Below are 23,335 nucleotides of genomic sequence, written 5' to 3' on the forward strand. Positions count from 1 at the left end.
CTTTATCCTTGTGCCACTGTTACAAATTGAACAAAATTCAAATCTTTATAATTGGAATAGTTTACGAGGATATATCTATATCCCGGAGGACAACACTTATATCTGTGTAGCCCCTGGAGATAGCATGTGTTGGAAAGAATAAGGCTTGTTGTTAAGGCTTTAACAAACGATAAAAAGACTGCAGTTTAATAATCAAAAGGAAGCTGAGAACGGTGGTTTAAGTGTGATGAAGGGACTCACCTGAAGGGGGGTTTAAATAGACACTGTTACAGGTCAGAAGTTTCTTAATGAACTGGAAATATTCCAGGCTGTATTGCATTCGGTTGTGCATGAATTGGACGTTCTGCTTGCGGACGCTGCACTCGATGACACCAGGCATCTTGACCTGATGCGGCTTCGTGTTGGAGACGGTCAACTCCGAGATATATTTGACAAGCTCACTGTCCTTGTCTAACGAGTCCATACGCTCGTAAAAGAGGATGTAGGCATTCCACCAGCGTTTCTGTCTCCGGTATGACATCCTCTTCATCATGTGATCGAACACCTCGCCCATGTACTCCCCTCCGAAGCACTGGTTCTTCATCTCCTCCTCGTCGTCCATCTTGCACTCCGTCACGTCGCCGTCGTCAAACTTATACCAGCGGTTCTTCTCGCCATCTCCGCCGTTCCTTTGGATGATGTACGAGTAATAGTGTCCACCGCTGGCCTGGCCTGAGTGGACCAGCACTCCAACCAGACGGTACTTGGAGCTGCAAGGAGGCGTTGGTTCAGAGGGCTCATTCTGTTGGATCACCTGGTTCTCCGGGTTGACATCGTCCCCCTCAAGCTTAGCCACACCAGCTACAGTGTACGGCTCCATGTCCAGCTCTCGAGGGAATTCAAAGTAGTCATTGAACTTGATGGCACACTCCCGCTCCCAGTCATAGTCGAAGCGCTTCAGTTGGATGGCAAGGACCGGTGGAAGCTTCTTAATCAGCAGTCGCTTCACCGTGTCCACCTGAGAGACCAGAAAAGAGTTACTGTGTCAGCCAACTATCGTCCACCGTCACATCATCTTCCTCACCTTCTTGTTACACTTCTCACAGTGGTAGGCGTTTGCCCCTTCTAACAAATCTCCTTTGACATACTGCTCCATGGAGTCCAACAGGTTCTGGTGGTTTCGGATGTCCACATTAAGAGCTGTAAATGACTCCTCACACTCGTATCTGAAACATTAAAAATATCCTGAATAAAGACTTCAATTTTTAAGTCAAATCTCAAGCCCAAAATAGCAGAAGACAAAGTTTACTCTGATTCTGAACCTGTGTTCAGAGAGGTAGTTGACGTCCAGTGAATGGTTTTATGAATAACAATAGTGGAAACATTTACAGATGAATATGATTGATAGGCATTATAGCACAGACTACTAGCACCAACGTTAGAAAAAGATGACAAAGGTCCATGGCAGTCACCTGTGAGGGCATCCCTGGCAGATCTTCTGGTCAGCAAATGACCCCCCCAGCACCTTGCTGAGCATCGCCGGGTGGCCGAGAGCTTTCAGAGCTTCATCCAGACTGTCCACCAAAGAATTGAAGAACTCCAAAGCATCATGTTGCTCCCTCAGGTTGACAGGCTCACCCCATAACCTATTTGAAAAAGGACAGGTATCCTTTTGATACATGACTCTAAACATTCAAGTCATATGATGCATTTTTATTATTCAGTTAATACCTGAACTGTTTCCAGAATCCCCTTGGGACGTAGTACTGCAGTCTGGAGGCAGCCAGATGCCCGAAGATGACCTGCAGGTGCCGCAGCACCCCGATGTTGTACTCTTTCCTGTCCTCAGACTTACCAGCCAGCTTATCATCAAATTGGTGATGATAGCTGAAGACTTCATCTCGAGGATCAACATTACTCTGTGGAAAACAAACATTCTGAGTGTATTGAAAGCAGTAGCTATAATTATTTAACAAAAGGAAGAGTGATTTAATGGTCAAGTAAAAACAGCAAAAACAGCGGTTCATGTCGCAGTTTGTGGGTAGGGAACTTCATGGAAGCAGATGAATTAATCGCACTACAGCAGAGTTAGCTCAGGATTAATGACAAATTGATCAGCAGTTCAGTATTCAGTAAATCTGTTATTGCAATAAGTGCACTTCCAACACAAGTTTTTATCTTGTGTAACGCTAAATTTGATTTGTGGATGCTGTCTCTTTCCACACAGATTGCATTTTTTTTAAATGGTGCCTTTTGTTGAGTTATTACAAACCTTTTCAAGCCTGCAACTGACAAATACAACACAATGAAGAAAATAAAAATAAAACTAAGAACTAAACAAAAAAACCCACTCTAAAATCCAATTAAATATAGTTGAAAGGAACAGTCAAAAGGTCTATAAGGTTTCCTTGCACTATGGAGCCCTCTGATGGACACTAAAGTCAGCACATAAAAATGTACCAAAGCATGGTATGCAACTTTCAAAAGCTGAGTCCGCCTCAAGGATTGATGGAAAGTCGACATATTGCCGGGTTTCTACCTCATTCTCCTGCTTCTCATCCCCTGACATGTCATCATCCACATCTGTGCCAGTGCCTTCGATTGCCAGGATGCCGTTTCGGATCGGGGGAATCATGTACAGCTGCTGAATGACTGAGTTCATGTAGCATGTGGCACCAGCGTTCTTCAGACCAACGAAACCTTTGTTCGGTCGTGGACCGACAGGCGGCAGGTACTCCCACTCCGTCAATGTTTCACAGCCTGGAAGTACACAATGAAAAATCCTTCATCCACTGGATCTTCACACTGAGGCTTCTCCTGGCGATCTAGGGTTGACCATCCTACCTAAATAGTACATGTCTGTGAGAATGTCCACTATCTGCTTGAGATTCCGGACGCAGCCCACAGCCAGCGCAACCAAGAGCTCAAAGCCAGCGTTGATGGAAGCCGGGGTACTACACACGGGTATGGCCTGCTCAGTCGGGAACTCCCCACTTTTCATGTACTGAATGTAAACATTTGACGCTGGGAAGATGAAGTCGTCAATCAACTCCTGTAAATAAAAAAGTGGTTAGATTTCTGTCGGTTTACTAATCGATTTAGTGATCTTAGTGTTCTGACCTTGATGAGATTTGCTCCGCCCTTCTCACATCCTATGTAATACTTCTTCTCAGGTGTCTGGAAGGCAAGAAGCTCCTTTGTGACCCCAAGGTGGCCTTCGAGAATCGTCTCCTCCACACCCGTCTCTCCCGTCCTTTTAACCTCATCCTGAAGAACACAAATGTTTTGTTGAGAACAGGAAGGTTACTCATGAGGTCCTTCTGTTATATTTGTCCTCCTTACTCGTATTCGCTTCAGCCAATCGATCTCATTGTTGAGCAGCACCTCAGCGTTTGGCAGGTTGATGTTGCTGTTGTAGGCATAGTTGAGGAGATGCCTGAGCAACGTGAAGTAGTCACCCGCATGTTTGGCTCGCTCCTTGGCAGTGGTCTGCACATAAAAACAAGTCACATTTAATTTTGTTCACTGCAGCCACAAACTTCAATCCGACGCCTTTTAGACTTTTTTATTTTAACTTCTTTTCATCGTCTATTTAAGCACCTTATTTATAAAGCACTTCATCATCATTCATAATCTTCATTGTAATGGATTTTTTTTTTTTTTTGTACTCACAAATCTTTCCAATAACCATGTTAATAATAAACAACTGTGAAGCACATCTTCTAATCACTGGAGAATGTGATTGTCTTAATGCTTCATGTTTAATCAACTCTAGATGAGAGGCCTCGTCCCACTTTCTCACACAGCACCTTGGAGAAATAAACTGCCCTCTCCTGCTTATTATAACATGCAAATGAAACTCACCCCAAGCACAGTGAAGAGGAGGGTGATGAAGAAGAGCAGGGGACGATGGCCCATACAGCATCGGGTTGCCATCAAGAAAAACTGTTCCTGGGCCATCTGACGCACCGATCTGGTGAAGATACCCCATCAATACAGGGCATGGCCGACACTTGGCAGAACTGAAGTTTCGACTAGTGCCTTGGTACTTTTCTAAACTGTCTGTACTCACCTGCTGTGGCAGTGAAGCAGCAAGTCAATGATGAAGGTTTGCCAGGCCTTCTCTTTACTCAGGGTGTCTAAAGCAGTGGGCATTAGGGCGAAACAAAGCGTCATCACTTCCAAAGCCTCGCAGCAAACCTGCTCGTCCTCGCCGTCTGGCTCCTTTGCAGCATTTGTCTGATGGGACAGAGACACAAAAATATTGTATTTTCAAACAGACATTCGAACAGAATCCACCCTATGCAATAAGCTGAATTATGACCCTCAAGTGACTGTAGATTTATCTGCCTTTTATACAGAATAGAACCTCCACCGACTGTTTGTACATCTGGCTTGTCTTAATTTAGATTTCAATCGGCTCCCTTTGAGTGCTGTGTTACTATGCTGCCCCAATCATTGAAATAAGAGCTGAGGTATGTCATTTTGGTGATGCAACGAACAATGTTAAAAGACATTTACCTTCTCATAAATCTTGCTAATATCTTCATTAGAACTGAAGACAAGCTGCACAGTACCACATCCTGACGCCCAGACAATTTTCTGTACCGCTCGGATCACACAGATGTCAGGGATGTACTTGGATGCCTGGAAGAAGTTCTGGCCGGGAAAAAATAAAATGTAATTGCATTCCAAACAGATGAGTACAGGTGATAAAACCAATAATTATACATGCTTATGTTACATCCTCATTTTTCTAAATCAGGATAGACCGTCAGCAGAATTACTCTCATTAGCCATTACCTCATCTGAGATCTGCTGTGCCAGACGGATGGCTACGTTGCGCAGCATACATTCTGAGGCAGGATTCGGGATATTTTGAAGGGCACTCTGAAGGACCAGAGCTTGGTCATGGGTGGCCTGATTAATCTAAAAATATATTCAAAACAAAAAACATAATCATTAAGGAAATAATGTTTTGGAATGTTAAAAAAGTTAAGTTGTTGTGCCAACCGGCGAGACAGGAATATTTCCATCAGCGTTTGGCTGGCAGGCCTCCGCCACCACCTTCACGTGCCCGAAGCCTACGGCAGTCAGGAGGAGTTTGGCGATCTTCAACGCATTGAGGTACGCTCCTCGCCGAGTTTCCATGTCTGCTGAGGGGAGGAAGTTGTTCCTGGTCAACATGCTCAGCACCAATGGGAGCCCACCGCTCTTCAGAAAGTTGTACTGGAAGTCACTGGCGTCTTCACCCATCGTGGCACTGGCTGGCATCAGCAAAGCATACACCACCTAATGGAGATGGAAAAGTGAAAATAAGTGAATCAGAAAGAATTGGAAGTCACATGCAAAAGTCAACCATTTTTCTATAAAGTTAATATAAAGTTTCAACACATGCTTAACAAATTAGGGTATTTAAAGTCAAGACACACCTCGATAAGGTAGAGCACTTGTGAGGGTGGAGGCCCGAAGAAACGTGAGTCCAGTGACGGACTGAGGCTGTTCTCTCCCAGCTTGGCATGGTCTAGACACACAGCTCGCAGATTTTCTACTGTACTGTTGTCTGAGGAAAGGCAGTAAACATGACCTGTGAGATACATACAAGGAGGATGGGTAAAAATAAAAGGTTTGTTTATACCTGGAGGCATTAGTTTCATGAGAACCCGGGCTCCGTCTCTGAGCAGTGGCATGTTAAGGTTGCAGCCCAGATCGGCTACCTGCCACAGGAAGGAGATGTAGCGGAGATGCAGGGACATAATCTGAAGAAAAGACAGACAAGTCAGAGAACATGAACACAACAACTAAAAATCTGTTCACACAACGAGGTGACCAAAAAAAATATTAATTTGCTGAAATTTGAATTTGAAATCCACTGTGAGGTAGGCATTTAGCTAAGATTTTGAAACAGGGTGACCAAAGCACTGCCCCCAGGCCATATTTTCAGTTTTCAAAAGTAAAGTAAAACATTCAAAAGGTCATTACCCTACAAAAAAACAAAATCTGTTTTTCCAGCAATATGGTGACTATGGTAGGGTGCTCAGCAGAAATTCCAAAAGATAAAAATAATATAACAAACAGACCTGGAAGAAAAACAATATATAGATAGAAAAACAGGAGTGAAGTCCAAGAGAAAAAGTTGGAATCGACTTTTTACGTGAACTCACCACGCCAGGAAGACAGCTTTCCACCTCAGGGTTTGGGCCATCGCTATAGTGGTTGCCATGGTTACCAGGGGAGCCAGTGGAAGAGTCAGAAGAGCTGTCAGGGCTTGAGGGCATATTGGCACCCACCTGGGTCAGTTTGGCTGTGATAAGCTGCACATGAAAAGATCAGCAAAGATAACTTTTGAGAACACAAATATTTCTGAAAATATATGAACATGTACAGGTGAATCAGTCACAGACAAGTGGGCACTGAGAGTTGGGAAGGGATGAATATAATTCATAATTCTCCCATTTATTTGACCTCACCAAAACGTCATGTATTATTTGTTGTTATTCTAACATCAGTGCCTCCACTGATTAAATCGATTTTACAGCACCGTTCAAAGTTGCTGCCCAGTAGATATGAATGAACTACGACTGCCCACAAACCCTACTGCCCCAATCCCTACATCTCTAATTGGAGATCTGTAACTTGAAGATTTGAGAGCAACTTTTTTCAGGACAATGCATGGGTCTGCTGACCTTGAGAAGGATTCATCTTTAATTGAAAACCTACTTCAACATCCGTAAGTATCTCAGAGTGAGACAGCATGATGGGTTTGTTTTTCAACATTTCATCAAAAAGAGACTTCAACAAATTACCGTTTTGTCCTTCAAATTGAGCTGTCCGATGAGCTTTCTGTCATCAGCAGGGTCCACCACTTCTCCTCCAATGAAAAGCTCAATCTTTGTATGTGCAGCGTTCGCCTTGATCCGGTTCAGGATCCCGCGTCGCACTGAGCCAATTGTGTCGTTGGTGTGAGACCAGATATCTAGGTCGTCCACCTGCCGACCCTGGTTGGGGAATCTAATGATCAAAGTGATATGCTTTCCCCTGAAGGCTCTGAAGAAGAAACACAAAGAAAGATATTTCAGTCACTGCATCTCAGGATAAAAAACATGGTCTGAACTACAGAGGGAAGCATCGGCACCTGGACATGGGTAAGATGGTCCTTTCCTCGTGATAGTCACTGTCACACTCATTAATGTATTCTTTCAGCACAGTGAGAACTCGCACCATCCGAATGGCCTCCTGACGAGCACAGTTGATGCTGTCCTTGTCTCCATCCAACACGCACAACGTGTCATAGGAAGCTTTCAGACGGTCAAAACATGACTGGATGAAATCTTCGTGTATTTCCACCTACATGGAAAACACAAATTTTAGGACAACCTCATCAGGGAATATATGTTCTATGTATCTCTATTACTGAGTCAATACAAAGAGACATTCCAAGACAAGAGAGTACAAATCCCACGACCTACAGGTGGGTACCAGCTCCACCAAGGACCGACAATAACAAGGAGTTTGGACAGTGGATGAAGAAGCTAATGGTGGTGGAATAACTCTACAGAATATGAAATGACTCCACACCAAGGATTCTCAATCATTCACACACAAAAATCCATGCACCTGATTGACTTGTAGTTTTGGTCCGAGATTGGTGTAGATCTCTTTCAGCAGGTCTATGGCGCGACTGGCAATGTCATCACTTCCCTGAATGACCACCTGTTGAGAAGAGAACACAGATTTGTTCTGTACAGTGCTCAAGCCCTGAAGACAATTTTCAAACAGCAATAGAGTAATCATTATTCAGGGAAAAAAATAATCTTTCTGTACTTGAAAAATAACCCCTCACCCTCCAGAGGTAGTCCAAGCCTATTAGTTCCAGGTCATCCATCATGTAGGCCCTGCGCTTAGCCACCAACTTGCCCTCCCTGCAGTTGACCGCTTTGAAGAATCTCTCAAAGCACTTCATGCCATTTTCAGTCAGTAAAGACGGGTCCAACTGGAGGACGTTGTTCTCAAAAAAGTCTTTATTGATATCTGGATCCAGGTCCGGCTCGTCCCCCATCAGTTTGGAGTACCTGAAACAGACAATACAAATGTATTTAGAATGCGCTCAGTGGAAGTAAGATCATGAGGATCTAGAAAAGGCACCATTTGAAGCAGGCCTCACGGTCACAGAGAAAGACGGCATTCTCCGCCAGGCACTTCCAGATCTGCTTGGCCTGAGGGGCACACAGCCATAGCTGGCCATCTTTTAGGAGGAACCTTTGAAAAGAAGGCAAATCATGCATGCAACTGAATTAGAACAGGAAAAACTGCCCAATAACAAGCACTAATACATAAAACAGCAACTATCGATTAATTATCTATATACTATATAATATACTGTCCGATTATGTTGTGTTATATAATTAGCGCTAGTGTAGAAAATATGATTCTGGTGCTCAAACATCTGTGCTCACCATGATCATCAGCAGCCGCAGCTGACTGGTTACATTTATATACAGTAGTTTAGTCGGCAAATAATTGAATTCATAGTTATTCAAGTTGTGATACAAATACCAGCAAACACTAAGGGGGTCAGTCATTGCTAATGTACTTTTACATTCATCATGAGACACAGATGCCCGTGTCTTAAGGGAGCTAATTAAAAAGCAGCGTTCAGCAGATATTCAATGATTTATTGTGGCTTAGTGAGACTTGTATCTATGGTGATGGAGTGTTTTACCTCAGGAAGTTGAGTCGCTCTTGCACTTCCTGGACATGACTGTAGCGGCTTCCTGGTCTGACCGTTTGCGGGTCAAACTCTGCCTGCTCTTCTATAAAAATGATACAAGCACAAGAAACACATTTATATGTATACCGCTCAGTGACTTTGGATATCAACAGGCAGATCATAATCAAGTACCTTTGGAAAACTGCCTCATCGTCTCCATGTAGGCAGAGAGGTTCTCAGCTACCAGCGTAACCAGGGAATGGTTATTTTGCAGCTGATTGATCAGGTCATGACGGTAAAACACATGAGGACTTCTCTGGGATTGGCTGGACAGAAAAGAGCAGAGGGAGAGGTTGACGTAAGGGTGGGATAAAAAAAAAAAACAACAGGCTTTAAGCTGGTAGAAAGAGCAAGGACAGAATTGAGATGGTAACTGACTTTTAGTAGCGTTTTGATTACTGGAAACAGTAAGGCACTGGGGATTTGTGTCTCTCATAGCATCATTGGACGTACTTTATAGAGTAACCCGCAAGTGAAGCAATATCAACAGAGGTCATTTCATGCCTTGCATCCACACCTGTCCACAATCAAAAACATTTGATAGGATTTGTCCCTCCTCATGGACAAGAAAATTCATACAAACACTTAATTTTAACAGTCCATGAATCACTGGAGAGACTAATAATAACTTTCTTTTTGCAATGATATGCCAAGGTATGTCAAAAATATGCACCGTAGTCCAAACCTACACTAATATGAGATTTTTGGGGAGTGGGTCCAAGGCATGAAACACCTTTGATATCTTGCATTAAATCATTTGATCTGAAAGAGGCTGGATCAAGAAGGAATGGGCTCCATCTCAAAAGACCTGTCGCACCAAAACAACACATTTCAAAGCACCCATGTTCATCTAAACAAGCTTCAGTCTCATTTTGCTTCACATACAGGAGTTGCATGTTATTGACCAAGCACAATGTCAGGTACCATATTTCCTATATGAAGGAGAAGAAATGACACAGTATAAGACCTGCATTTTAGATTAAACTTAACAAAATATGGCAGCAGGCTGGTGGCTAAAAGGTCACAGGAAATCACCATCCCCAAAATATAGGATTAGAGTCATTTACATCTTTTTAGCCATTCGATTTGGTTATACAATAAAAAAAGAAAAGATCCACATGAGCCAATTTGCAGATTGAGCTTAACAAAGGGAACTTTCAAAATGATTAATTTTGTTGCAAAACCAGATAAAGACATGTCCCCAGATGTTTTCCACAAGTACACAGAAGGCAGAAACTACAAAATGAAAGTACCAAAATAGAAACTGCACTGAAAGAGTGTTATCACCATTTTACATTCCCCAATAGCAAAGGGAATTAACCTTATCAATCCAAGGTTCGCTCGGACCATTACTTCAATTTTAGGAGAAGTTTTTCAAGAACAAAAAGAAACTGATTAGCATGAACTTGTCTTGAATCGATGCTTTATAATACACACCAATAAAAATAAATATGGCAAGTTTGAGAGGACAAATCTTCTGGTGGGGTTCATGTATGTTTGAGCTCAGTGGAGTCCCATCTTTATTTCCAGAGCAAGCAAAGAGAAAAAGTTACAATTTGACAATTCATGGTTTTCAATTTTTGTATTCTGTTGTTAGAGTATTATATCCTTGCATTCTTTAGCTTGTGTTTATACTAGGACAAAAAAATGATACCCAATTCATGGAAAGTGTTCAAGGTCATGTACTTTAACCTGATTAATTGCCTTGTGCAGCAACTTTTAAGTGCTGTCCTCCGCCAAACCCCAAAAACTTATCTAAAACAAACTTTAACAACTATTGGAGATTGTGACTTAATGTGTAGAGCTGATTGGGATTAAAAACCATTTCCAAATTTAAAGTAAATCAAGTAAAGCATTTGCCTATTTTGCTCAATATCAATATTAATTAAGTTGTACTGCATTTCTCTCATGATTTCGCCTAAAGAAAGGGCTACATAGAAAATGTCTCATAGCAAAGTCAAATTAAGAAACCCGTCATTTGAGATGAAACCCAGGGGAAAAAAGATAGCGTTCATGTTACAAACATGTCCAAGAGAAAGTAAAGACTCGATGCAACACAGAAACGGGCAAAACCCTGTAAATTAATATTTAACTTACCCAGCTAAGTTCGTTTGCATGTTAATTGGCATTTTCTTTCTGAAAAAACAACAGTATACAGGCACTGGGCGTTTTCTACAGGGACTTGGAGACACTTGATTCATTTTTTTTTCTTGGCACTGAGACATTTTTAAGTGTCGTGTAGTAAATGCCAATCAAACTATGTATGAAGATGCTCCGGTCATTTGTGGAGTGAATTAACAATAAATTAGGGGAAAAATAAAACAAGAAATATGCTATGAAACAGGAGTGGGTCTCTGAATCGTACCTGAGGTTTTGGGGCGCTTCTCCAAAGAGGCTACAGATTTCTCTGATTTGCTTCAGGGCTGGGATCACCCACTTGTCGTTGGTTCGCAGCTCCTCAATGAAACGGTCTATCCACTGGATCTTTTGAGTGTCTCTATCCTGGAATTGACAGTGAAATAAAAGGTTTACAGTTCATGATTTCACTTTTTTTTTCTCCACGTCAAGACGAAACATACTTGTGAGCAACTGTAATCAAGGATTTTAATGTGAGCACTAAGTGCTTGGTCCATGATGTCTACAGGCACGTCGTCACTGTGTGCCAAGTTCCACAGCAGGTTGAGGACCTTGTGGGCCATCACTCCGTCCTTATCATCCTCAGCCAAGCGCCGGATGAGTTCCAGAAGTTTTTCACGCTGCTTCTTACTGGCATTGGTCCAGCTTGCCTGTGAAGATTCAGAAATCACATCCAACAGTCAAAAAAAATTACACAACCAGCCTGTTAACATTTTACCAAAGAGCAGACAACTGAAATATAGTCTAAGTCTTAGACATACCTAAGTTAACTTGGAGCACAATGTTAGAGCACACTGAAACAATTTGGTGTGCACAACTACAAGCAGAAATGCAGATGGAAAAGGAGGGACCTCAAACCCGTTTGAGTGACGAATAAAAATGGAGAATAAATGAAAAGTTGTTTCAACAGAAAGATAAATAAAGGAAAACATAAGAGACCATAGAACATAGGGAAATATATTTCAGCATCGTCTATGCATATCAAACTCTCTTTTTCTGTTAAGTGAACCTCCAATATACTGCAACTATCTTTTGAAGTGTTTTTGTCATCAAAGCACGATAATGACATTGAAGCATGGAATGTTATAGCCCTGCTTTTATGATGGATGTCTCGTCTTTATTTTTGATGCAAGAGAAAATGTGATTACATTTTTCCACTTAAGCTCCATCCAGATGTGGGATGACGTATTATTCTGTTGTGTTCGCTGAAAATGTGACTCTTCCCACAAACTTGAAGGCCCATTTCATATGATGGTCACTTTCCTCTTATAAAGTGAGAGAATGGCTTGAAAACATTCTGAATACTTCAGACGTGGGGATGAAAAAAGCTTTTAATTAAACTGCAGTTCAGATATGAGTAACTGATTCATCTCCTAGCAGTTGACAGAAGAAGACACATTGGAATCCTGTTAACTGCTTAAATAGTCAATCTACTTCACAGACTTCCTTCTGAATATGTGAAATAAATGAACACACCTTGCATAACATTACTGTAATGGACCTGTTTTGTGGTTTGTCTAACTTAAAACAATAACCAAAGCATATGATTTGTCAATGTTAGCTTACTTTGAAACAGTCGAAAAGATGATCAAGCTGTTCAGGAGAGAAATCCCAAGCCAGTTTGGCCAAGAGGTCATGGACATTCTTCACAATGGCTTCGTGCTTGCCAGCCTGAAGAGAAACAGCATTTAGGCTCAAGAATAACTTCTCTTCATTAGGAATTCCTAATACATGACAAAACCACTGTCCCCCTCGGACATAAAACAAATATGACTCATCAAAAATGATTAAAGTCGCCGCACAAAACACAAGGCCAAATAAGCGACATTCTGTGAAGTGCACGGTACCTGGGCAGCCCAGATGTTGTCAAGATCCTGCATTGTAAGAGCTTTTTCTTTGATAACGAAGCGAAGGATTTTCTCCAGTTTCTCGACGTACTGCGGCTGATGCAGACTGTCCCTCAGGACGATGGAGAGGATGTGGTTCTGCTGGATCCACTCCTGAAGTTGAAAGGTTTAGGAACTATTAGGAGTCCATCTTACATGAATGCAGAAGCAGCTGATGTGACATGAGCTCACCGCCATGCGCTCTGCAGTTAGCCACTCCTCCTCTTCAGGGTTATGCCGGTGCGTGTAGTAGGACACACTGGAGATCACTTTATTTACTTCATTTAGTGCATTCATTTTGCCGTTAAAAGAAGAAATTTGCAATAACCTGCGGAGAAGACGACAAGCGATCACCTTACAACATGCAATTTTCTTACTTCTGAATATTGCAAGTCAGGTTAGTTGATTTGGCTTATGTGGTTTTGTGAACATGACCATCCAAATATTTGTGTCAACTTTAAGTTATTTACATTTTAAAGTTTCTTAGCAGAATAATTAATACAATACAATAATTGTACAATACGTTTTCAATATAATGAATAAAAATCCACAAATACATTTGCACTCATGTCATAACTATCCCACTCAAAGAAACAAACTTACCTAAGAATCATTTTTAACCTAAAAATTTCTAAATTCTTCACAGTCTCCTCCTGCCCTGGCACACGAGAAGCCAGGTTCTTCAGAGACTTGATTATCATGGACAGTGCGTCGTTTTTGGCTTCATTCTTGGCCTCTTTCTTCAGCTCCTCATCTGTGAGGTTCTCTAGAAACTGGGGGACCATTTCGATGACTGGGAGGAAGTACTTCTTTACTGTGTGCAAGGTGAGGAACTCATAACACTGGCCAAAAGGCCTAAAGGGAGGCAAACAAGAGGCCAAGGCATGTTAGGAAATATATAATGAATGGTATAAAACAATCAGGCATGAATGACTAGCATCTTACTTGATAAGTGCAGCGATGATCTGGACGTTCAGTGCTTGGCCACTCATGAAGCGATCGTGCAACATTTGAAACCCGTTTAACGTGCCAAATTTGTTGATCAAGTCCACCAGCCAGCCCTGCAACGACATCATATGGTTAAATATTTTATTCGAACGATCTTTTTATTATTCCACACATACCTTTTGAATACAGAATCGACTAATACAAAAGCAACTTGTTTGATATTGAAGTCCACTGTCACACAGCTGTTTAACATTGCAAAACAACTTGGAAAAATAAATGTATTTGTGGTATGACCATTTTGTCACCCTCCTTTAACCAAGGGTAGGTTTGGTATTCCAGCCAACAGTCAGCTCAGTCAATTACTGCTGCATTGGTATTGATAGTGACACAAGCCCACACTGCATTCATCACTTGGTCACAGAAAAATGAATTCCACCTTCTTTATACTTGCGTTGCTCACATAAAACCGTGCATATTTTGGACAATTTTTATCAAGCAACCCCAGAGATGTTCACCTCAGCAGGCCTATGAGTGCTGTAGTCATAGTACAGAAAATAACTAAAGTCTAAGCTACATGTAGTTACACAATGCAGGTCAGGGAAAAAAAATGAAAAGAGAGGATTGCCTTTGGCGAGCGAGGATCTGGTGGCCTGGCGTATAGCTCATCGTCAGCCAACTGTGTTCCAGCAGGTACTGTCTCAGAGGGCCTTGTGCCGTTGTAGATGTGGAACTTGCACTGGGGATTGGTGGCCATAGCCAGCAACTCCAATAGGGGGAACCAGTCCTGTGACAGCTTGGCAACACACAGCTCCACCAACCGATGTGTGTTATTTATGATACACCTCTGTAGACAGAAAAAGAGGAATAGAAAGTACTGCATTAGAATCTCGGCTCTTTTTTGAAAATACCCTGCATCTCACAAATCATCACATTTTATTATTTATTTTAAATATAACTAAAAACTAAACACATCTTATTAGGATGCTTTTATTTGGATTTAATTACTTTGCAGTTTACAGGAACTAGCATCTTTCACATCATTTGCTGACTACTTCACTAGCTGCTTTCAACAACTGCATTCCCTTTCAAAACAATGAGCGAAAAGCGATCTTTAATGGAAAGCAGAATGTCAAACAACTTACATGAATTTCAAACTTCCAACCACTAACGGCTTCATCGGTCAGGATCTTTGTAAATGAGATGGTCAGACCGTCCCGGAAAAACCGCTGACATGCCTCACACTTCACATCCAGTCCTGAGAAGAAAGAAAATCGTGGGTGAAGTGGTGGACATAGGAATTGCTGAGAAAAAAGGTCTCATCTGAACATGCAAAACATCAAGACAAGAATCTATGGGACACTTTTCCTTCCACATGTTTTTAGACACAAAATGGATGACTTTCTAGCAAGATCAGAAACATATAAAGCAGAAGAGCCTCAACAGATCGTCCAATAATCATACTTACCTTTTTTGCTCAGATCTATAGCTGCTTCCAAGAGAAGTTCCAACTCCCCTTTTGGCAAAACTGGGACAACCCATCGAGGCCTGGCAAGTAAGTGAAGTGATTGGTTATAAATCCTTACAGGTTATGTGCATCTCGGAATGTAACCTCTGGACAACTACGGCAACTGAATTTGAATAAATTATTTCTAATTTTCACATTTGCTTTAAATCACAAAAATAGACACTAGGCAACATATTCATTGGACCTAAACATGCCATACATACATACACAGAATTTTGACTAGAAGAGCCCATTGGAACCAGATCAGAAAACAAAACTATTGTATTTACCTTGAGAGAATTAAAAATGATGTATTCCAGAAGCTTTTAGAGTTTTAAATTCAAGTTAATGGTCCATGGTGAGCCATGGTAAGCTCAAACCAATGAACATTTACCTCAGCTCCAACTTCTAATAGGGGTTAAACAAGTGCAATTTGATACTCACGTACCTCAACATCACTTTATCACGCAATACCCCGCTACTATTGATAGGTATTGACCATATTTCATAGCCTGGTTTCTTCTGACAACTTACCTATTGATCATATCATCTAGCTTGGCTAGGTCAGTGTGAGGGAAGGCGGGCTCCTCCTCTTCCAGCTGATGAGTCCCCTCCCCTTGGCCAGATTCATCTGGCGGGCTCACTGGAGAGTTCTCATTAGATGAGTTTGGGGATGAGGTCTGCAAAGACAAATGTTGAGGATTATTTCAGAAGGAAGTGAATATTCAACTAATCTACAATAACTTGAGTGGAAATATTTCTAATATTTTCACAATCTATTAGTTAAATAAGAGGCGATGTTTAGTTTCAACTTCAGTAAATGGCCCTAATTAGATTTACAACTGTACCTACATTTTCTTGAGTCACCTATAGATTACCTGGATTATGCAATATCTTGTCTCAGTGCACAGTCCAACTCTTGACTCACTCTAGTTATGGAATTTCACAATCATTCTAAAGTGTTTGCGCACACAACCACAGTGTAAACCACAGGTGTTGTTTTTCAAACCCCAAATTAGGCCTACTATGTTAATGGGATGTATTATTTCACTACTAAGGCACAAATATTTGCATTAAAAAAAAAAAAAAAAATCACAATATTGAAAACTTTGACAAAAATATTGACGGTTGTGTGCATACTGCTGTGTGACCATAAATGCTAACATGGGATTATTACAGGATATGGGGACATGACAGTGCGGCTGTGGACATAATCATGAAGGTACTGATAGAAGACGTCACTTGGACAAAGTTCAACACCGTGGGCAAGTCTGCCTTAGAATCCGGGTATGTGGGTGTATTGACCTGCAGTATATGACACTGACTTCAAGTAGTTGTGCAAGCAAGCTAGCTGAGCTCCAGAAAACTGATGCCAACAGGTAGACAAACCTTTTTGTGTAGAAACATAAATGTACATGTCTTTGCAAAAAGCAAGGCAGAAGCTTAGCAAACTTATTTGCATGGATAAAAACTCTCAAGACACCAGAGAAATCTAACACTCTACAACCATAACCATAAATAGATGAGTGAGCTTATGAGTCCTTTCAATACAGTATACCTGTATATAGTCCCTTTACTGGAGTGAAAATATTACACTGTTTTCATTATTATTTCACCAAAGTAAAGATTATTGCAGAACGCTACTGGCTTTTGACACAAACCTGGGTGCCACCCACTAAAACAGTACAATTTCAGTTCTTGAATTCATAAAGGTTTTCTTCACACCATCAATCAAAATAAACAAATCAGTGTTCAGTTAAAGTTCCTTGAAGATAACAGCCATATTGAAAGACCGCTGAAAGTCATCAAGCCTTAATATCACTCAGATGAAAGCAAAACGATCACACTTTGATGCATTAATGCATCATTTTGGATGAGGCCAAGTCAATAGTAGGGCGCATGACAACAGGCACCAAGAACCTGAAAAGTGGGTGTTTACTTTACTGGCTTTATTCGGCTGATGGACTTGTGGCTGAACATCAGCCGTGTCGTAAGCAGCTGTGTATGACTGATGCACACTAAACGGAGATATGCATAAGTGAGAAATACGAAATGTGGGGGTGTGTGGAGAGGAAACCTTCTGCTTGGCTGACCTACATAGGCAGCTTGCTTCTCACATCTCACCACAGCTCAACAACACATGCATGCACATGCACACGCTCACAGTCACACACACGTCCTTTATCCATCACTCAGGATGCACTGTTCATTGATGTCTTCGCTCCTTCTGCCTCTTTTCCGCTCTCTCTTTTCATCCCTTTGGGCATCTGTGTGAGCTTAGGTACCATGAATGTGTCACTAACTGACCTATATAGTAAAAGAATAAAAATATTTGGTTGGCCACCTGGTTCACTAAAGTTCAAGGATATAATCAGGCCCATGTTTTCAGTAAGTAGTCATACTTTCAGTTTCTTTATTACAATACAGTAAGTGTCTTGAAGTTTTAAGTCTGCCCCTAAAAGGATTTTGGATAAATCAATAATACTTACCTGGTTCTGTGGCAATGGAGGTTGGCTTTGAGCATCAGGAGCCTGCCCCTGGCCCTGACTGTCATTGCCCCCCACTGGAGAGCCACGCGTGGTGGCCGTCATGCTCGCCACAGGGCAGATCTTGGCAATCTTGGCCTCTTAGGGAGCACTGACCAGGAGGGAAATCACAGCCACCTCAGCTGTAGAGCAGAGGGAAGAGAGCCCGAACACAAGAGAGAGGGACGCAAGCACCTGAGGATCTGGATGTGCCGCAGAGACCATTGCATAACCTGCAGGGGGCAAAAAGAGTACGTCTCAGAACGGTGCCATCAAGCAACTATAGAAGTTCAGATAAGAAAACGGGGTACAGAGCTCCTGCGACAGGCAGCTGGTCACCCAGCGCCATCTTGAGATCCTAAATGAAATAGTTCCTTTCAAAAAGAAGACGCCAGCCATTTGCCAAAAAAAATGATACCAACAGCATCAAAGGTGAGAGACTTGTTTTTAAGACAACGAGGTAATGTGATCATCACAGTTGCACACCAGTTAATCTGAATAAATAATCTGAAGGAAGTGAATGCTCCTTATCTGTGTTGTAGCCTACAGGTCATTAGTGAGATCAATAACAGGCATAGGCAAGAATAGTTTACTCTGAGTGAATGTCCCCTGAAAAGACAAACTGCCTTAACTAGGTCATTTTAATTGTCAAAAAGAGGCTAATATTTTAAATTAAACACACTCAGAAACAAACAAACTCCTTAAAGGACACAATTGGCTCAAGTGCTATGTTAACTTCCTTAAATATTAATCAATAAAAGTAAATGGACAGCAAGGCCTGGTCAATATTGCCATTTGACCCCCAGACCACCCACACAGACAATTTTTTCACCCTGGCTGAATACTTCATGGCTCTACCTAACACACCATGCTTTCTATGTGTCCATTTTTGTCACAGATTGGTTTATTGCAAGAAGATGGCATTATCATTTCATGAGGAAATTAGATAGATTCCATGACAGACCTTGTCTTTCTGGCACTGTCGTTAAAGTGAACGCCATCCTACTTCAGAACTATAAAATGGTACTCATTAATGAAAAATACTGGTGCAGTTGCAAAGCACCCTTAAAATAAAATATTTTGGAAGGGACTGACATGCAACGGTCAGACTGTTGTGAAGGATCATGAACGTAAAAGCCAGCTATGTTATACATAATCGTTGTTAATATCTTATTTGAATATCATGTTTTGAACGATCACACCCAAGTAATAAAACCACATACTAAAACAATTCTCATCCGGACTTCTAGGTTGTCTACTTAGCCTTGTACAAGTTTACAATGAATATGGAGAGGATAGAAGAATAAATGTGCGCAAACAGGAACGCTGGTCACAAAACGGCCTTCTTAATAGCATATTGATCAAAAGCGAGGTCAAGTCAAACGATTGAAGGTAAACAAAATATTTACATCTCCAAACGACAAAATGTACAAGGGTAGATAAGCATTAAAAATATTTCACATACCCAAAGAAGTGGTGGTTTAGACAAAACTGAGATTAATAGGTTGCAGATGACGTATGCAAAGGCGAAAACAGCAACAAGCAATTACAAAGACAATTACAAAGAAAATCAGGTGGTCGATGTGAAAAACACAAATCTACAAATGCACAGCAATAGCTAGGGTTAAGTGAGGCCAAACGACGATGACAACCATGTTTCACCTGTGTGTGCCTTGATTCGGATGAGGACAGCAACCAAAGTTTACAACAAATATATTTCTGAGGATTCATAAACTCATAAAATATAAGAGGTGGGTGTGCCAAAGCAGAGTCAACTGACCTTCAAAAGATCAGTTTTCTCTTTAAGATGGAAACAATCAATTATAAATTCAGGTTGATGACAGATTGACTTTAGAAGTGGACTTCTAACAAGGTTTGAACATGGTGCAGGACGCAATTAAAAAAAAATAAAATCCTGAAATAAAGTATTAAGATAAATAGGTAGTTGCGTTGCTAAATAAAGACCCAATGCTTAATGTGTACTAACAAGGAAAGTGATTCTCTCAAAAAGAATTAAACTTCTAGAGGCAACAATTAAACACATTTTCTGTTGACACAACATAGCTTCATGCTGCGAGTTTAGTATTGGTTGATCAAATGTGATTTAAGGCATAAACTCATTAACACACAGCAGAAACAGGTTATGCCAGTAATCACAATATAACAGCAACTTGAAAACAACACAAATATTAATCAATATCACAGACTGTTCAAAGGTGACAACATTTGTAGAATATAATGACACCATATTGCCATGTTTACAGTTGTGGGTTAACCCAAACAGATCAGACCAACCTGACCTCGAGTTGCTAGCTTTGGGCACCAAAATAAATGTACACCTCATAAAAAAAATATATACATATAAGGTTATGGTTAATAGTAGCTTACTTAAAACCTTTCGAACACTTGGGTGTTGGTTTTAGCCTGCTTCTTGCAGATAGCAAAAGGGCACTACGCTGTAACAACAAACTATGTTATAGATCAAAGATGATAGATCAAAATAAGCCTCTGGGACTTTATACTGTAGACATAGTTTGTCTTTATTGTGAGTAAAAAGATGCAGCTCTTTAAGACCATGGGTAGCTAGAATACCCAAATGCAGAATTAGTTCAAGTCCATAACAAAATAAGTTGAAACAACATTAGATAGACCATGTTAGAACGAAGTACACTAGAATCACATTCTTGCTGTATTTCTCTGCTTATTCTTTTCTGGTTATGTTTTGATCTAGCGACACCACACTAGTGATTACCATTTACAGCCAAGCCCATTACAAATTAAATGTTTCCATATCTGGGTCACTGATGTCATTTGAAAATAAGATTTTATAAAGTCACATTTCATAGTTACATCAAAGCTCAAAGTCAACAATAAATAGCTTCAAATTACAGCGTTTATTATTCATTATATTATAATTATTACAAAAAAATAAAGTAGTAATGTCTATTATTTCTGTCCAACCACTGACAATAGTAATTATTCTCAGACATCGCTGTCACCCTTTTTGCTCTGCTGCCAGCTGAGGACAGCAGGAATCTGCACATGCATATCGCCCAAAATACTCATGAATTCCAATGTACATGCTTTCGTGGACGCTGAACGGCCATCAGATGTAATCAAGGCCTGCTTTCATGTTATAGTCCATTGTAAAATTTGATATGTGGATGAAAATTTGAGTTTTGTCTTGTTCATGAAACCTGCCAATCATTCATTCATTCATGTTGGCACCTAGCTCACTCATTCTTCTGAACTTAATCAGACAATTCCTATCAAGATATGCATCATATTAAGAAAATACATTTTTGTACTAAAGGCTTGAAACAGCACCCTCAACCATTAAAACAAATCATTTATAATTCTAAACTAATTTGTAATTCAGAATCCTTGTTAGAAAGTCTCTAGTGCAAACTTATTCAAGTTTCTAATAAACAAAACTGACGTCTTAAAACAAACATGTTTCTGAGAACCAAAAAATATACTATTTTTAATCTGACAGTCCACAGCTTCCATGTAACCAGTTGTTGTCGCTGTTTCATTAACCAACTAGACAAGTCCGTATGGGAGGTAGCTGATGTGTTGACACTCACTTTAACACTGACACCATCTTAACTTTGTTCTCATAAACAGGGACGTTAAAATAAATGACAGTTTATTGTACCGATCGGGTGACATAGTAAATATCCGGCTCAATAAGGTTTCCATTATTCAGTGAGAAAAATAGCGCACAAGTCCAAATAAATTATACCATTAATAGGAAGGAACCTGGGCTAGGGATAGGTCATGTGTTACAAGTAAAACTGGTGACATATATGTACAAACAAATAACTTTTCCTGGAGTATGAAGCCGACTATTTCTAATGGAGCATGACAGCAACAGAAAGGCCATGACGTATATATGAGGCCGTCAGTGAACAGCAATAGCAGGCCAACTACAAACAGTGGAAATGCGTATGGTAGTTGTGAGTAATGGCATATTGAAGTCCACCTTTAAATAATACTCTGGCGCAACAAATCAATGATAAAAGATTCATGTTGAACTGCGGCCTTTTGGGCATGACCGGCAACAACATCGGTGTATTAAAACACTCAACGGAGAATTCGGTCATGCAACAATAGGCTGGAAATGTGCTTTTTTGACGAATTCGACTGAACAAGATAAGCTAGAGCAACTATCGTGAAAATGTAGTCTATCAAGAATAGATAACAGCCGGTGGTTTAGTTAGTTATCGCTTGCTGTTTGGTTATCTATGAGAGTCGATCCACCCAGACAGCAGAGGCCTTGTCGTCCGGAGACTCACAGGCCTCGGTGTTCGGCCAGGCCTGCTATAATAACGCAACTGGCCTGGCAAATTAACTCTACAAAACTGACTAGGGATGAACAACGATATCCGTGACTAAAATAAATATCGACTTAACACACAGCATTGTTGTTATGCAACGTCGTTCAACGCATCGCAACATACAATGAGCAGTGGACGTGCTAACATGCTATCCATTAGTTAATAGTAGCATTCCGGCTTCTATTTGGGCTGTTGTGACCAGGCATTCTGTCGAGATTTGGTTACAAATGAACGGGTCTATGTTTGTTTAACACAATGCAGTCGACTGTACAGTTCACCAACGTCGCCATATAATGCAAAAGTGACAGGGGAGTCGTCTATTTCCTGAAATGTGACAGACCAGTATCAACTAAGTTATTGCAACTTGGAGATACGCGACATTTCACCTCAGGCAGGTTCAACGCGGAGAGTCTGTGTCCGTGAATATTTGCCGTTTCTTACACATTAGTTCGAAATGATTGATACCGCAATTTCAGTAGCACATATTAAACATGTCCTGTAGTTTGAATGCAACCATTTGCGGGTAGTTAGCTTTATAAGACCTGACAAGCTGACCAGCGTGTGACAGCGTCAAAGCTCCACAAAACCGTACCTTGTAAAGATAATAATAACAGCAGCTGAATTACACAAGTAACCCAAATGTTACCTTGCATCCACCAGCAGCTAACAATCCCGTTAGCACACCGAGCTAGGCGGCTAACAACTCACCAGGAATCTGATCTGACTTCCCCTCTGCTGACGGGTTCGTCCAGCCTTCAACGGTGGTGTCGTCGTATATTACATAAACGTGGCCTATATCTGTGACAGTTTATCAGGAATAAAGCGCTGCCACAAGAAGGCTCTATTCCCCACGATTCCCTCTGCTTCTGGGTGTTTTTCCTGCGTCACCGGCGCGGTAACAGCCCCCTGACTTGATCGAGATCGAGTCCTGGGGCTTGTCACTTCGGTCCCAGTCACAACTTGATTCAGTTCAACATGGCGGAGGAGCAAGTCCGATCCAAAAGCCACACGGTTCAACAGAAAGCAATTCCGTGCAGGCACCAACGATCTGCGGGTGTCTATATCAGCGCGCAGCTCAATAAACACCATCAGCTGAATAGAAAGGACAAAACGCGCTTTCGGTTCTGAGCGGAATAACTCCGGATCCGGAAACGCTCCGTGTTTTCCGTACACCATAGGCTCCGTCAAGCTGAAAGACTTGCCGAACAAGAACTCGGCAACTAGTGCAGCAGAGGGTGGTTTTAAAG

General features: G+C 41.1%; 1 protein-coding gene across 13 annotated transcripts in view; it reads right to left on the reverse strand.

Annotated features, from left to right (window-relative positions):
* usp9 (ubiquitin specific peptidase 9) overlaps positions 1-23,223 on the reverse strand; it is a 30,561-nt gene extending 7,338 nt beyond the window's left edge. For 8 of the 13 annotated variants that reach the window (XM_053876158.1, XM_053876157.1, XM_053876154.1 and 5 more), the window contains exons 1-37: positions 22,797-23,223; positions 17,713-17,981; positions 15,758-15,903; positions 15,185-15,264; positions 14,862-14,974; positions 14,345-14,563; positions 13,717-13,832; positions 13,375-13,626; positions 12,964-13,099; positions 12,733-12,885; positions 12,452-12,556; positions 11,329-11,535; positions 11,115-11,251; positions 10,847-10,885; positions 8,882-9,015; positions 8,702-8,792; positions 8,125-8,238; positions 7,823-8,051; positions 7,597-7,692; positions 7,115-7,326; positions 6,786-7,026; positions 6,144-6,293; positions 5,618-5,738; positions 5,412-5,542; positions 4,993-5,271; positions 4,783-4,908; positions 4,501-4,638; positions 4,052-4,218; positions 3,844-3,952; positions 3,322-3,468; positions 3,100-3,246; positions 2,824-3,031; positions 2,519-2,739; positions 1,711-1,898; positions 1,452-1,625; positions 1,064-1,205; positions 241-997 (exon numbers count right to left, since the gene is read on the reverse strand). In XM_053876158.1, coding sequence (XP_053732133.1) covers positions 241-997; positions 1,064-1,205; positions 1,452-1,625; positions 1,711-1,898; positions 2,519-2,739; positions 2,824-3,031; positions 3,100-3,246; positions 3,322-3,468; positions 3,844-3,952; positions 4,052-4,218; positions 4,501-4,638; positions 4,783-4,908; positions 4,993-5,271; positions 5,412-5,542; positions 5,618-5,738; positions 6,144-6,293; positions 6,786-7,026; positions 7,115-7,326; positions 7,597-7,692; positions 7,823-8,051; positions 8,125-8,238; positions 8,702-8,792; positions 8,882-9,015; positions 10,847-10,885; positions 11,115-11,251; positions 11,329-11,535; positions 12,452-12,556; positions 12,733-12,885; positions 12,964-13,099; positions 13,375-13,626; positions 13,717-13,832; positions 14,345-14,563; positions 14,862-14,974; positions 15,185-15,264; positions 15,758-15,903; positions 17,713-17,814 — 6,127 coding nt within the window. In that variant the 5' untranslated portion in view covers positions 17,815-17,981; positions 22,797-23,223. The other 5 variants (XM_053876162.1, XM_053876161.1, XM_053876160.1 and 2 more) reach the window with 3 other exon arrangements.
* Positions 23,224-23,335: the final 112 nt, after the last annotated feature.

This window comes from Synchiropus splendidus, chromosome 10, assembly GCF_027744825.2.
Source record: "Synchiropus splendidus isolate RoL2022-P1 chromosome 10, RoL_Sspl_1.0, whole genome shotgun sequence".
In the NCBI taxonomy this organism is placed as follows: Eukaryota; Metazoa; Chordata; class Actinopteri; order Syngnathiformes; family Callionymidae; genus Synchiropus; species Synchiropus splendidus.